The following is a 14,800-nucleotide window of genomic DNA, read 5'->3' as shown; positions in this document are numbered from 1 at the left end:
AGTCTCTCCAGCACTGAGCCCAAGAGACACTGCCATCTGTCATTGAGTTTGTATCATATCCTTTATGAGATGTGAGGAAGAATTCTCCGTATCCCTGTATCTCCCGACAGTGCATGCGGGGCGGTGGGGGTGGTGGAGTGGGGGCTTTCAAAGGGGAGAACTTTAAAAAAATAAAGGGACAGAGTGGTTTTCTTTATGAAAGTAAGCCTAAAAATTTTAGTACACCTGAAACTAATATAATTTTATATGTCAATTATACCTCAATAAAAAAAAATAAGCTAACCCAGTAGACTTGATCTTGGGGGCACAACCATTGCCTGGCAAGGGGATGACCTCTGGGGAGCCAGAGATTCTGACCTGGGGAGTGGTTTCAGGAGTGACCACAAACATAAACACTGATCAAACCTTACACGAAGGATCAGCATGTGCATTAAGTCTCAGTAAGAAGAAAATTTAGAGAGTTATTTCTTAAATTGGGTGTTTGTATTATAACATACCTGGGTGTTTGTATTATATTTTAAGTGTCTGAAATATGTCTAGTAAATCCTGCTACTATTATTAATAATATGCCTAGGTGTGTGATATGTAGAATGACACCCCAGGCCTGCTTCACCCACTTATCCCACCAGCCCCGTTCCCGTGGGTACCCGACTTTGGGACTCTTGATCCAGGCCTATCTCTCCTTCCACAGACAGGCAAACTGCAGCTTATAGAAGTGATAGGATTTGCCCAAGGAAAGACAACAAGAACATGCCTGAGCTTGAACTAGAACCTTGGTCACTTGACCCTGCAGCCCAAGTATTTGGCGAGCACCCACCGCGAGCTAGGCACAAAACGGAGCACTGTGGTAAGAGGACCGCGGGCCTGCCTGTGCAAAGGTCACCATCGTGGTGTGCTCATTACGGCACGTGATCTCAGGGTCCATCTCCCACTCACCTAAGTAGGCGTTGTTCTCATCACATAGGCCGATGCATGCAAAGTACTTAAAATAGAGGCTGTTGTGCGACACGGGCCACTGTGGGCTTCGGCCGACTCGCATGGGCCCAGGAGAGGCAGCGGTGCCTGTCCCGTCCCAGCTCTGTGTGCAGTGAGGGCAACTTGGGAACCTGGACATCTGCCATGGGGGGAATATTGACACCACGGTAATTGGCAAATGCTACAAGTTAGAGTTCTAGATGGTGGCTGTTTTCTGGGGGTGGGGTCGGGAGGGGGTGCAGTGGGGAGCTTGGAGAGCCAGCGGTGAACTATCCCACAGCATGCTCCCCGGTAAGCGGTCAGTGAACAGTTGGTTTATATTATTATTGTCCTATGTCCAGCAGAAACTGCACAGGCAGCCGGGAACAGCTGCCCATGAGACTGCCCAGGGGCTCCCTTCACTTCCTCTCAGGCAAGGGGCTCCCCTCGCTGAGGTTCCATTTCCTCCCCTGCAAACCGGGGAGAGACTGAAACCCACTCACGGGGTATGGGGGGTGTGTGTGCAGGAAGCGTGACCCAGTGCCAGATTCACAGGCGGCATGCAGGAAATGTCAGCTCCAGCCCCGCACTTCCTTCCCCGGGGACAAAGGTAAGGGGAGCTGGAGCCCCGCCGGCCCCCACCCCTGTGCCTTCCCACCCCTGCGCCTTCCCACCCCTGTGCCTGGCCCTGGCCCCCTGGGAGGCAGGCCCAAGAACGTGGGGCTCCCCCGCCCCCGCCCAACCCCAGGCCTCTGCTCTGGCCTGGCCTGGCGGCGCCTGCTCTAGCCACTCGGTTTCTGCCTAGCTCTCACCACCCAAGGGGGCAAGGGTGCAGCAGAGGCCAGCTTTTCTGCCTTATTCCTGGAAATCATCAATCTCTGCCCTTCACCCTCCTCCCTGTTTCTACCACATTTTTTTCCTCCTGGATAATGAGGCCTCCGGAGACCGGTGGAGGTCTGAACCTCGTTATGGCTCTCTCCGTAGGCCGGCATCAATAAAGGGTCGGCAGACCAGGGAACTGGGTGGGGGCTGGGACGGGCAGGCGGCGGGTGGGCAACTGGGGAAGGGGGGCTCGCAGGCTTTCCAATCCCTGGATTTATTTCACAGTGAATTATAACTGAACTCTTTAGTGCCCGGGGCTCGCAGAGGGAAGGGCAGGAATTCACCCAGGGGGGCAGAGAAAAGGCCTGAGTGGGAGCTGGGCCAGGGGAAACTGGTCTGAGTCCCAGGCAGAGAAGACCTCCGGTACTGGGGTATGAGGGAGGTCTCCTGTGTCTGCTCTGTGTAGGAGTGTGATTCCCCTGCCTTCGGGTATATGGAAGCAGGGCAGGGGAGAGGGAGGGGAGGGGAATGGATCCGCGGCGTGGCACAGTCCTGGCTCTGCTTCTTGGGCGACCCTGGCCTAACCGCCTCCCTCGCCACTCCTCAGTTTCTCTGCCTGTACAGTAAGGGGCTTATACTTGATCTCCAACTTCCTTGAGCTTCTGACATGGGGTTCTGTGTGTGCCCCTGGGTGTGGACAGCACGCCAGCATTCCCCGGGGGTTATTCAGTGAGAATCTGTGTGGGTCTCTGGGTTAGCAGTGGGGTAGAAAACAGATGAGGAGCATAAGGTCGGCGAAGCAGTGCTGTCTAGGGAATGCATGGGAGAGTCAGGGGCAGACAGAGGGGCAGGAGTATGGGCGGGCGGGATGTGGAACAAGGGGATCGGGGTCTTAGGAGAGGGGACAGAGAAACAGAGTGGAGGCAGAAGCACGCAACAGTTGTGTGGGGCAGAGAACAGAAGGAGGAAGGGGAGAGGAGGGAGGGAGAAGAGTGCTGGGGCGCACAGGGGAGCGGAGTGCGTGTCCAAGGCCAGCGGCAGCGCCAGCGCCATGGGCCGGTGCTGAGTAAGCCCTCGCGATCATGCCCTCAGCTCATTTGAGAAACAGTACACCTCGTATCGGGTTCTGCCTGGCTATCCGGAGCGAGATCTGCAGCAGGAGGGCAGACAGCAAGGCCCCCCGCACCCCAGGCAGAAAGGCTGCCCGACAGGGACATCGCTGAACAGTGCCCTGTGTGCCCTGCTTCCCTCATTCACTTTCTCCAGGTTGGGCCAGTGCCCAGAACAGGTACATGAAGCCCGGGGTCCACGCTGCCCTTGAGGGCAAGAGTGGGGTTCTGCTTCACCTACAGGGTCATGGATGGACCAGGTGACACGTAGACCTGAGGGAGTGGCCAGCCCCCAGCTGGACCTGGGGAAGGACAGCAGCTGCCGAGAGGCAGAGCCTACAAGGCCTCTGGCCAAGGCCATGCCAGCTTGACACTGCGGGAGGAGCACTGCCTTTGGACTCAGGCTCGGGTTCAAGCCTTCGTGCGGGGGCCCGTCGCTCACTCCTAAGATCTCCGTGTCCCCAAGCAGGGACTGCAGGCGATGCCCCTTGCTCCGTACAATAATTCTGGGGCTTAAATACTATCTCGTGTGTTGAGTGCTGGGCACGGGAACACAGTGGGTTCTTCCTGAGAAATGGGTGTTACGAGTTCCCCAGCTCACAATTAGTTGCTTTCCATCAAACAAGTAAAGCAGGGAGGATACCAGAAATCTAGGCCATTGCACGCAGAAGGCCTTCTAAGAGCTTGTCTGGAGAAGCCAGATCGCACTATACTCACAGACAGACCCGGTCAGACAAACGAGGGTTTGTGACCTGATGCTGCTTTCTGTGTGTTCTCGGTGCCTCAGTGTCCTCACCTCTAAACTGGGGACAACAGTCCTCTTATTCCTAGCCTGTCCTCAGGATTCAGTGGAACAGTAAATAAAAGGTCCTTTGCACACGCCTGGCCGAAGGGGAGTGTGACATGCTGGAGGCCTGGAGAAATGATCGTGAACAGAGCCTCCCCCCAGAACAGGTGTGATGAGTCAGTGACTCATGACTGGCATCATGTGCGAAAGGACTAATTCAGGACCAGGGCACAGTAAGTGTCCAAGGGGGTCATTTCCCTCCCCGAGCCACCAGGGTCGGCCCTGTCACTCACCTCTACCCGTGTGGGGTTCAGCCAGTGCGGGATGTCCCGTACGGTCACGTTCACTGGCAGGATGATGGACTCGCTGTTGTGGTCCAGGCACGAGGTGACACACTCCGACCCTGAGGGCAAGCACAGTGTGAGGCCACAGCTCAGCCCACAGTCCCCTGATGCCCATGGGCTGCTCTCTCACAGTGCGGGCCCTCCTGCTCCTGGTCCCCTGTGGGCCAGGCCACCCTGGCCCTGAGGACAGTGGAAAGAAGCTAACTCCCAGAGGGGCAGCCTGTGGTCTCTCCGACTCTATTCTGGTCTCTAGTCTAGGCTGCACCCATCACCATGTTCGTCGGCCCTGAGTCCTGTCTGGTCACGCCCCTCCTCTGCTTGAGAACATTTCCAAGGTTCCCCAAAAGCAAGACAAAATGTAATCCCCTTTGTCCAGCATCCATGGGCTGCCATGGTCTAGTCAGTTTCATCTCCCATTAACCATCTTCACGCTTTGGATGGTCTGGCCAGATTGCCATAGGTTTGCCACCTGAGTCCCACAACCCCTTGCCTCTATGTTTCTGCTCCCATTCACCCCCTCCCCAGAATCACCCCCATCTGCCTTCTCAAGGTCAAATCATATCAGTTCATGGCCTAGTTCACATCGTCCAAGAAGCCTGCCCTGATCTTTGCGCCTGAGTGAGAGCAGCGTTCAGCAACGATGAGTCTCTCAGTGCTGGCCTTACGCCCTCTCTGTGCCTGCCTTCCCATGGTTACAGTGATGCCCTACATGGACAGGGATGAGAGGGACTCATTTGTGAGCCTAGCCCGGTGCCTGACACGCAGGGACGGTGCAGGAAGCATCAGCCCTCCCAGGCCCTCACTTCCTGCTTGCGCAGCGCTTCCACACATGCCTCTCCAGTGCTTTTAGGCCTTTCCTACTCTTCTTCAACTAACGCACTATTAATGATCCCTCCGACCTCCATCCAAGTGCTGCCTGCTCCGAGGAGCCCTCCCTGCTTTCCTGAGAGACAGGCCCTCTCACAGGCCCTAGCCCCTTCCCACGGGCTTGGGGACGGTTGTATCGATGGCTCTCTTCCCTGCCAGACTGTTAAACTCCTGAAGCCAGCCCTCTCTGTGCTCCCCGTTCTCCGCCCAGAGCCTGGCACCACGCAGGGCAGCAAGCATTTGTGAAATGAGTGAGAGAGACAGGGAGCGAGTGAATGCATCCGTGAGTGAGTGAATGCATCCGTGGACAAGGGACTGAGGGGTGTGTGAATGTGCAGGAGGACATGTGTACCCCGATGGGGGAGTGAATGAATACAAGACTGCATCTTGGATAAAGAAATGAAAGAACGAAGGCGTTGATGATAAGCAGGGACAGGCGGGTACACAGCAGCCCTTGATGAGGCACAGCGGGCTTTAAGCTGTGGGCTGGCAAGTCGAGTATAGTTTGGTGCATTCATTCTCCACCCTGCCCTCACACATTGTGAGGTCTCCTGAGAATCAAGCCTATCCCATGAGGTGTCCCCAGGACTCTCAAGCCATGCTCATTCCCATGGGCAAAGGACGGATGTGGCAGAATATGATTAAGGTCCTAAGGAAGCCGTTCCCTTGCCTTAATGCCAGGACCACCCCTGAACACGAAGTGAGTCCCCAGAGACAGCCAACTTGATTCCAGTAGCCATTCAAAGGCTCCCTTCCAGGTGCACGCATACGTGCATGTGTGTGTGATGTCTGTGTGTATTACCCACCCCCCCACACACACATACACACAGTTTATCCAAGAGGGCTCTGCTTGTTGCCATCTTGGTCTCTGAGAGACTCACCGGGACTGAAGAGGGACGAGGGTGGTGTGGCAGGCCTAGGGCAGTGTTTAAAACCTCTTCACTTTAAATGCAGGGCCCCCGAGCCCAGAAGGTGGGGGCCCGACCCCTGGCTCTGCAGGTGGTTTTCATATGTCACTCATTCCCCTGAATACCCCACACTGGGTGACAGGTTGTCATCACACCCATTTCTCAGGTTAGAGATGTGCACGGAGCTCAGGTTACAAAGCAGGCAACGAGGGCTCCATGAATTAAAACCCACGTCCCTCTGCCTTCTGAGCCCGGCAGTGGATACAGGGGAGCCCAACAGACGAAAGAGAAAGGAAGATAGAGGAGGGAAAAGAAATGGGGCAGCAGGGGTGGGGAGGGCTGCAAAAACACCGAAAAGATGAGTGACGGGAATAAGGCGGGGGGAGTCACGAAGCAGCTGGAGAAAGTCAGTGCTGCGCGTTTATCATAAGATCAGTTCTGAAGGAGTATTTAGGGAGCGAGGTAGAAACAAGCCTGTGATGATAAAATCCTCTTTTGCAAAAGCAGGAGGTAGCCTGTGAGGAAAAACCAAAGGCTCTCTTCTCCCAGGAGAGGACAAAGGGGAAAATATGGTCAACGCAGGAGGCCATCCCTGGTCTGCTCAGCAGCAGTCCCGTCCCCCCTTCCCCGCAGCTCCCTCCCCTGCACTGCCCCTCCACCCCCCACCCCCACACAGGGCTGGGGCTTTAGGACCAGGCTGCCCTGTTGTGATATATGAGCAGGAACTGGCATCATTACAGAGGGTGATCTCACCGGGCCCCTGCCTCTCCTTCCCTGGGAGAAGGAGGGAGGGTGGCAGCCCCCGGGGGCAGGGGGACAGTAGCAACTTTCTGAGTCCTCTTGGTTGCCACAGAAGCTGGCCTGTGCTGCCCGGGGAAGGGGCCCACAGGGGGCTGCTCTGGTTGGCTCCAGAAGGTGTCCTCCAGCCCCTGAGCCCACGTGAAGGGACTTTACCCCGATTATAAAGCCTTGGATCAAATCCCCTCCTTGGTGAGGGGGGCTGTGCACAGGGAAGGGCCCAGCCTGGGCTTCTGATCTGGGGGTCTTTGGAAGTGACGAGGGACCTGGAGGTCAGGAGGGAAACCTGTCTGCCCTCCTTCCCTCCCATCGTCCCACGCTGCCTTTTCCCTCTCAGCAACCACCTCTGCCCCCTTCCCCAGCGGCCCGCCACCATGCATGGATCGCCATGTTCATAAGAGGGACATCTGTCTGGCAATGGGACATGGGCACAGGGAAGGGAAGGACATCGAGGCTCCTGTGTCGTACCGACTTCTTTCCCTTTCTGCTTGACTGCGAGAAAGCTCGGTGGGCATAAGGGATGCGGTGGCCATATGTGTGCCTCTGTCTAGCTGGGTGAGTGGAGAGCAGAGCCGTGTGCGGCAAGATTGTGAGGGTGGCGTACGCACCCGGGGGCCTCGTGGCATATCTGGGCACCTTCCTGTCTACGTAACATGTTTTCAGGGCCTCAGATGCATCTGCATTTGTGACGTGTGTGACTCTATGTCACACGTGTGTGTGTGTGTGTGTGTGTATGTGCGTGTGTGCCTGTTAGGTGATATGTTTGTGCGGTATTTGGCTGATGTGTACGTGCTAGGCATGAGCTTATGCTGCGTGTATTTGGGTCTGTTTGGTTATTAAACATTTGTGCTTGTGTTTATTTTTGCATGTGTGAATATATTTGAGTATATCCGTGGAGGTAGACAGGCAGGAAGTCTGTTTCTAAAAGTTTCTTTTTCTCTTTTAAATAGAAGTCACTTAATCAAAATTTTCCCTCCCAGGAACACTTAAGACCAGTCATGAGTGTAACTGAATATTCACTTGTGTATCCTGGCTGAGTTGGGGGCAGGGACCCTATCACAGACCTAAGTGTCTAGAACCACCTGTCAGGAATGATGGCAGAAGAAAGCATTGGCTTTGGGATAGAGCAGCCAATGTTACTGACCATTGCTACACCTGTTGCCCCAAACTTCTAGAATGCCTATATTGGCAGATCACGCAAGATAACCCCTCTCTGCAAACATCCTGGCCAGGGTCCTTCAGATGGTGGCTCTGTAGGAACCTGAAGTCCCTTCTGAATCATCAGAGAGAGCAACCTTGCACCTGGGGGGTTTTCTCACCCACACGGAAGCTGGTGCTCTGGGCTCAATGCAGGAGCACTGATTCCTAGTCTGCTTTTAGGTGAAGAATGCATGTGTGCTCTCAGGTTCTACGTTTCCGTCTTTGAAAGGAGGTGGTCAGGGGCCCCATACACCTCCCCTCCCCAAGCACAGGCCTTGCTTCTGGACAAGAAGTGACAGCTCCCGTTTTGCTGGATGCAGAACTTGTTGGCTCCGTGTGACTGGGAGTGAGTGCGTGCGTGATAACCTCCTGCTCCAGACATCCCTGGTGATTATCCCATAAATCACGCTGGCCATGAGAAAGAACATCCAATTCCCTGGGCTTTTCATCATGGTCAATTAGGGAATCAGCCCAAGAGGTCAGCACCACTGCCCTCCACTGAGGTCAGACTCAATGCACGCCCAGTTCCCCCAGAAGGCCTCAGAGCCTGTGATTAATGCCTCTGTCCAGATGCCTGGTTTCAACCAGGCAAATCCCTGGCATCAAACCCCAGGTTGTCTCCCCTCACTGTGAGCGCTCTGTGAGCTAGCCTATCGCCACGCAAACAGCATTCTGAACATGCCCTTTATCCTCCCAGTGGGAGGCCACTGAGATGCCAGGGGAAGAACTGGGGCTCCAGAGTAAGAGAGCTGTCTGGCTCCGGGGAGGCTCTGTTATCCCTCCACGTGCCCTCCTCATCTGTCCCAGGTCGTTGAGCAGATAGGAGAAGGTGCCTCTCAAGTGCTGGCTGCAGGACCTAACCCGCTGTAGGTACTCACGAAGGATTCGTATGACACACAATTTAGGATTACCCGGGGACCACCACTGCTTTCTGACACAGGGGGTGTGCTCTCGTAGCTCCTCCCCTCCACGCCGCATGGTTCCTTGTCCAGAAGCCCATCTCCTGCCCAACAAGCTCTGTCCAACCCCTATAGAAATGTCCCTTCCCCTGGGAGCCTTCTGGGTCCCCCGACATAGCGGTCAGCTCTTCTGTGCTCCAGTGGGACTCTCCACACTCCCGGACTGTTCTTCTCCAACACATGTACCCTCAACTCTCTTTCTGGGAGCACAGGAGCTAGTCTCCTTCATTTCTGTCTCCCTCCTACAGGGCATCGGGAGTAGTGCCCAGCCACCCAGCAAAGCGCTGGCCCCAGGCTCGAGAAGGACCTGTGCCTCCCCGCCGCCCTCACGCGCCCACCGTACCTATGGCATAGCCTTCCGGGCACTGCAATTTAAGGTTGCCGTTGAGCTGGTCCGGGGCCGAGCACCGGCCTTGCATCTCCTGGCAGATGTGGAAGGAGCCACTCCAGGTGCCATCTTTCCGGCAGTGGATGATGTTGCTTCCGCGTCCCTGAGCAGCACAGACCACAGAAGAACAGTCAGCACGACCCGGAGGGACTGCCACCCTCACCATCATCAGTCCCTCAGAGTAACAGAGGAAACCGTTCCTCATCTCCCCAGAGCCCTGGAAGTGTTAGGTAGAAACCCAATCACCCAAAAACAGAGGCACTGTTCACATTTCCGCTTGACAGATGGGGAAACTGAGGACTCAAGGCAGGAAGAAACGTGCTCAGAGCTCTCCAAGGAGCCTCCCATGTTTCCTGAACCCTAGCTTTGAGCCCTTTCAGAGATTTCAGTCAGAGGGATTTCTGTGTTGATTATTTTTTTTTTTTTTAACTGAGATGGTGGGTGACCAAACACACCCAAATGCGCCCCAGCTCATACAGCAGGTAAGAACATGGGTCTTGGAGCTGTCTGTGAGAGGGCGGCATACGGCAAAGCTTGTTTTCCCTCAGCCAGTGAGAAGGCGCCCCACAGGAGGGCTCTACCACATGCAAACTTGGAACTTGGAGGGTCAGAAGCTTTCTTCCAGGTCACTTCCTTCCTCTCCTTTCCCTCTCTCCCTCCCTTCCTTGCTTCTTTCCCCCATTCCATTCCATTCCAGCAGTAATGGCACATGGAGGGTGGTGTGGGAGGACTTCTATCGGTGGCCCCTCCCCCCCCCCCCCCCAGTTCTTTAGAACAGGCATTACACAGTTTCTCCAATTTCTGCAAGGCAGTAGGCACATGCAGCGTTGCAGGCTTGGTCCTCGCTCTGAGCCCACTTCCAGAGTCTGGGATTCTAATGGGAGGTCTCGCGCTGCAGATACTTTAGAACTGCCCCTGAATCCAAGGACCATTTCCTGGTGCCCAGTCTGTGCCCGGCTCTGTGGGGTTCAAAAGTCAAGTGAGCTGTATCGGGAGTCCAGTATGGGCCCCCGTGAGAAAGACAGTCACGTGAGCAGCCAGCCACGTCAATGCGACGGTGATCAGTGCTGTGCTGGGAGGTCACGGGGAGAGTAATGGGTTGTCAGGGGCAAGCAGGGAGGCCCTGTAGAGGAGGTGATAAATGGAAAAAGAGTTTTCAAGGATGCATAGAATCACAGGCGGAACAGGGATAGAAAGAACTTTCTGGAAGGCCAAAGGGCATGGGCAAATGCAAGGAAGTAGAGTGAGCAGCAGAGAGCTCCCCAGGGGCTCTGGGCTTGTGGGGAGGAGGAGCTGGTAGGGCAGACGCAGGGTGGGGCTTTCACTGTCAGCTTATGGAGTTTGGACTCAACCCCCTGAGAATGGAGAACCCTGGGTGGTGTCTGGACAGGGGCCCCTCCACTGCAGAACAAGCTGTATATTCTCTCCCTCTTTCAAGCTTTTGATAAGCAGAAAAACTCTATAGGAGTCGCTGACTGTGCTCCACTAGGATGAATATCTATGCTTTGGCTCCTATGCCCCGCCCCTTCCATCCAAAGTCCCGTAGCTGGCATCCAGAGCCCACAGGGCCTGAACTCTGGCTCCCTCTTCATGGCTTTGCTCCCTACAGCACCCCCACCAACCTTGAATGTCGGCTTAAACCACCTACACTCTCAAATGCACCCTAGGTGCTCGCCTGCTGCCATGCGTCCGCACACCCCCTCCTCCTGGCTGCTGGGTTCCCTCCCCGCCCAGACCCCCTGTCTGGCCCAGAGGACCCCATCCTAGTCCTGCTCTAACCGCAGGGCGCACCCGTCAGGTCTCTACACACCCTGCCTCCCTGTTTCCCATCCATTCCCACCTAGAGGACGAGCTGCTCAAGGCCCCAGAAAGTGCCCGCTTCATCCCCGCGTCCTCAGGGCCTTTCCATAGCGCATCACAGGTCCCGACCCCCGGTCCACTCACTCATCATTCGGGAGGTGTTTGTGTTCCCTCAAGAACCGCTTGACAGAAGACGGGGTGAACGGGCAGGGAGTCATGGAAGGAGACTGTTCAGTAAGCGAGAGCAGAAATGAACGTGTGGGTGAGGGGACACATGCGTGAGTGAGCAGATAAAGACACGGGGGGACGAGGGACCAGGAGAACCAGTGCACGCAGGAGGAAGTGAATCAGCCTGCCGACAGAGCTGATGAGGCGGAAGCTGCCCTGTCTGAGAAAACAGCTGCAAGGAGACAGGGTTCCGAAGGGAAAGGGGGGCCCTCTTCGGGCCTCTCGAGCGCCTGTCCGTCTGCGGCGGAAGCCTCGGTGGCCGCGGGACAAGGGTGGCCCATCCCGAGTGGGAAGCTGTGGGACATCTTACACAGTCCACCCCCGGAGGTTCTGAGAGAGCTCAGGGAGAGTTCAGGCCACTTCATGTGGCTTCAGAGAAGCGACTCTCCCTCCTGGAGCCCCAGGCCCCAGGCCCCATGATTCTGCTGGGCCCTCGGGGGAATAGGAAATTGACCCCAATTTCCTGGAGCTTTGGCCTGGGCCTATGATGCATTTGGCCTCCAGCCCCTGAAGGGTTGCAGACCTCAGCACTACGTGGGCCAGAGTTGGCTGCGGCCCTCGGTTTGCAGCAGAGGACGTATTAGAACTAGCTGGAATCTGCTCAGGGAATTTCGCCATAGAGAAATCCACTGCAGAAGGCTCCACCGGAGAAGAGGGGAGTAAAGGGCCCGGTCTTGCTGCCTCCAGCCTCTCTGCCTCCTGCCCCGTTCTTCAAGCACTCTCGGCTGCTGATTAAATCTGCTTTAAACAAGTAGGCCACCCTTCTGCTAAGACACCGGCACCTTCCAAACAAGTCACACCTGTGGCCTGGCCCTCCATGGCCTCCACGGCGGAGCCCAGATGACAAGTCTAGCCCCATCTCTTGCCAGGCACCTGTCCTTCCTCCTAGTTTCTCGGTTAGCTCGTCTCTCCTGCACGTTTCTCCTGCTTCCCAGCTCCGCACCTTTGCCCTCGCTGTGCCCTCTGCACAGCAGACTTTCTAGAGCCTGTCTGGATTTCCAAATTCCCCTTTAAGACTAGATCTTGGTGCACTTGGGGATTACCTACCAGCTAGTACAGAGCCTCAGAATTAACCCTTGATGTTAATCTAGGGTGACCACGAAGACCTGATGTTGAGGATGCCATCCGAGAGAAGCCAAGAGCACTGGGCAAGGAGCCCGCCGGGTACACGCGGCTCTGAACGCACAGTTCTACATGTTAAGGTGAAATCTCGCCCCAGAGGGCTGAGCATCCCTCACCAAAATATTCTGCCTCTCTGTGCCTGGGAGTCCATCTGTAAAAAAGCACGTGTACTCTCTCAAACTCTCTTTAGTCACACAGATCCAGAGTGCTAACGGAATACAATAATCCCATTACCAAATACCCATTATGTGCCAACTATTTTACAGGCATTTAAAACACTTTTGATTAACACAATAGAGTAGAAATCATACCCTTGTTGCAGACTGAGAAACTGAGGCTCAGCTGGGAAGTGAACAAGTGAGTTTTTTAAACGATGCCAGTGTAGGGGTGCCTGGGTGGCTCAGTGGGTTAAGCCTCTGCCTTCGGCTCAGGTCATGATCCCAGGGTCCTGGGATCAAGCCCTGCATCGGGCTCTCTGCTCAGCAGGGAGCCTGCTTCCCCTTCTCTCTCTGCCTGCCTCTCTGCCTACTTGTGATCTCTCTCTCTGTGTCAAATAAATAAAATCTTTTAAAAAAAAATGATGCCACTGTAATAGTTAGGAGCATAGACTTGAGCCAAACTACATAGGTTCGAATCCCAGCCTTGCAACTTCCTCGCTGTGAGTACCTGGGGAGGCTTCTTAACCTCTCTGTGTTCCTTAATTTCCTCACCCGATTAAATGGGCATGGGGTGTGCTGCCTGCAGAGTCGTCACGAGGACCGAATAAGTAAGTAAGAGCTCAACACACACGAGGGCTCTCCCAGTGTCAGTGAAGGCGCGAGGCCACTCCGCTGCTGCGTCTCTAGAATCCACTCAAGGAACACCCACATTTTAGAAACGGCAGCAGCTGGTGTGGGAAGGCAGCAAGGCCGCGACAGGGGGAGGGCCAATGCTGGAGGCGGGTCTCCTGACTGTAAGCCTCCATGCCTCTACTACACTGGAGGGGAGAGGTGGGGAGAGGGAGAATTAGATTTCTTCTCCTTAGCAGAAATGGAAATAGACAAAATAATGGCAGAGAGACTGTGGCAGCCTCGGAGTGGGACATAAAGGACTAAGCTTTGGATGTAGGCTAACGGACAAACAGGAATCTCAGGTTCCCCACCCCCCGCTATATAGCGTGGGGCGAACCACCTTAACTCAGGGAACCTCAGCTTCTGCCTCTACGGAATGGGGCAGTAATGCCAGACGGATGCTGTGGGGCTGAAATAAAGTGTTCTGTGCAGAGCACTCAGCCCAGGCACTGGCAAGTAAAAAATGCTCAATAAGCCGCGGCTGCTATTAATTACTTAATTCCCAGGCAGTGCCCTTTATGCACTTTGCATCTTCCAAGTAAGATACGAAGGTGACATGTAGCCCTCATGCATGAGGAAGGAACGGCCGAAAATTGGGAGTGGGCAATGACTTGGTTAGGAGATCAGAGATGTGGAGATCTGACTCTGCTGGTGCCCTGCTGTGTGACTTGGGGCGAGTCTCTTCCCCTCTCTGGGCTCCAGAGGTCCCATCTATAAAACAAGTGGGTGGCCGTGGGGGATCTCCTCAGTCAAGCCCACCTCCTGTCAAGTTTCTAACTGGCTCTAGCCTTGGACAGTGCTGCAACCGGAAGTCACCCCTGCCTGGAGAGGCGTCGTGCACGTGAGGACTCCCCGTACCCGCAGCGGAGCCCCTAAAGGCATGAGCCGGTTGAACGCCACGGGCAGAAAGGCTTTTTCATTTCAGAAGGGCTTTTATGGGCACCTGTGCCATCCGTGCACTGACCTGGGTACGTTACTGACCTGGGTACGTTACTGACCTGGGTACATTACTGACTCTGCTCCCACCCTTTCGGTCTTGCTCTGGCTGAGCAGCTGGGACCCCCATTAAGAGCATTACTTCATCCACAAGCACCTTCAGTCTCTTCCTCTGCTGCAGTCCCCATGTGTGCATCCCCCACAGACTCCGTCCCAATCACAAGACGGCTGCTCCCATATCACCTACAAATACCACCTGCCCCCGTGCTTCTCGAACAGAACCGGGCCTGAGTTACTGCCTCAGACAGCTCAGGAGCATCTGAGCTGGATTAAATGTTGGGGCAACTGGCACTTCTCCCCAGCCGTCTGGGGACAGAGTTCCTGCCCTTTGCCACGAGCCTGCCCCGGAAGTGTTCAGGGTGGTAGGAAGAGCGGAGCTGTGGGGCCCGTCAGTGCCACCGGCTCATTCGAAACCGTGTGCAAGACCTTAGCCTCCAACGCTTCTTCCCTCATTCGGAAAAGGGGACGTTGGTCTCTTTTTCAAATGTCTGCTGGGAATTGTCAAAATGAGAAAAAGTCCGGCCCACCAGCCTGGCATCCCGGAAACACTTTAAAAGTAAAGAAGCTATTATTACCCAGGTTCTCTGTCTTGGTTTACAGAAATACTAACACTATAAATTCCAGAGCTGAACTGTCCAGTATGGTAACTACCACATTAGTGTGGCTATTTGCATTTAAATTTGAACTG

At 55.1% G+C, this 14,800-nt stretch overlaps 1 protein-coding gene across 1 annotated transcript in view; it reads right to left on the bottom strand.

The window, feature by feature from the left end:
- The window catches only part of PAPPA (pappalysin 1), a gene marked incomplete at both ends in the record, with an annotated part of 234,337 nt that overhangs the window by 22,399 nt on the left and 197,138 nt on the right, over window positions 1-14,800 (bottom strand). Inside the window, 2 exons of the mRNA XM_080820674.1 lie at window positions 3,966-4,075; window positions 9,092-9,239. Of these exons, the coding sequence (XP_080676800.1) occupies window positions 3,966-4,075; window positions 9,092-9,239 (258 nt within the window). The remainder of the gene's footprint in view (window positions 1-3,965; window positions 4,076-9,091; window positions 9,240-14,800) is intronic.

This window comes from Martes martes (genome assembly GCF_963455335.1).
Source record: "Martes martes genome assembly, chromosome: 12".
Lineage (NCBI taxonomy): Eukaryota > Metazoa > Chordata > Mammalia > Carnivora > Mustelidae > Martes > Martes martes.
Note: the sequence above shows the minus strand (reverse complement) of the source record. Positions and strands in the feature narration are given on the sequence as shown.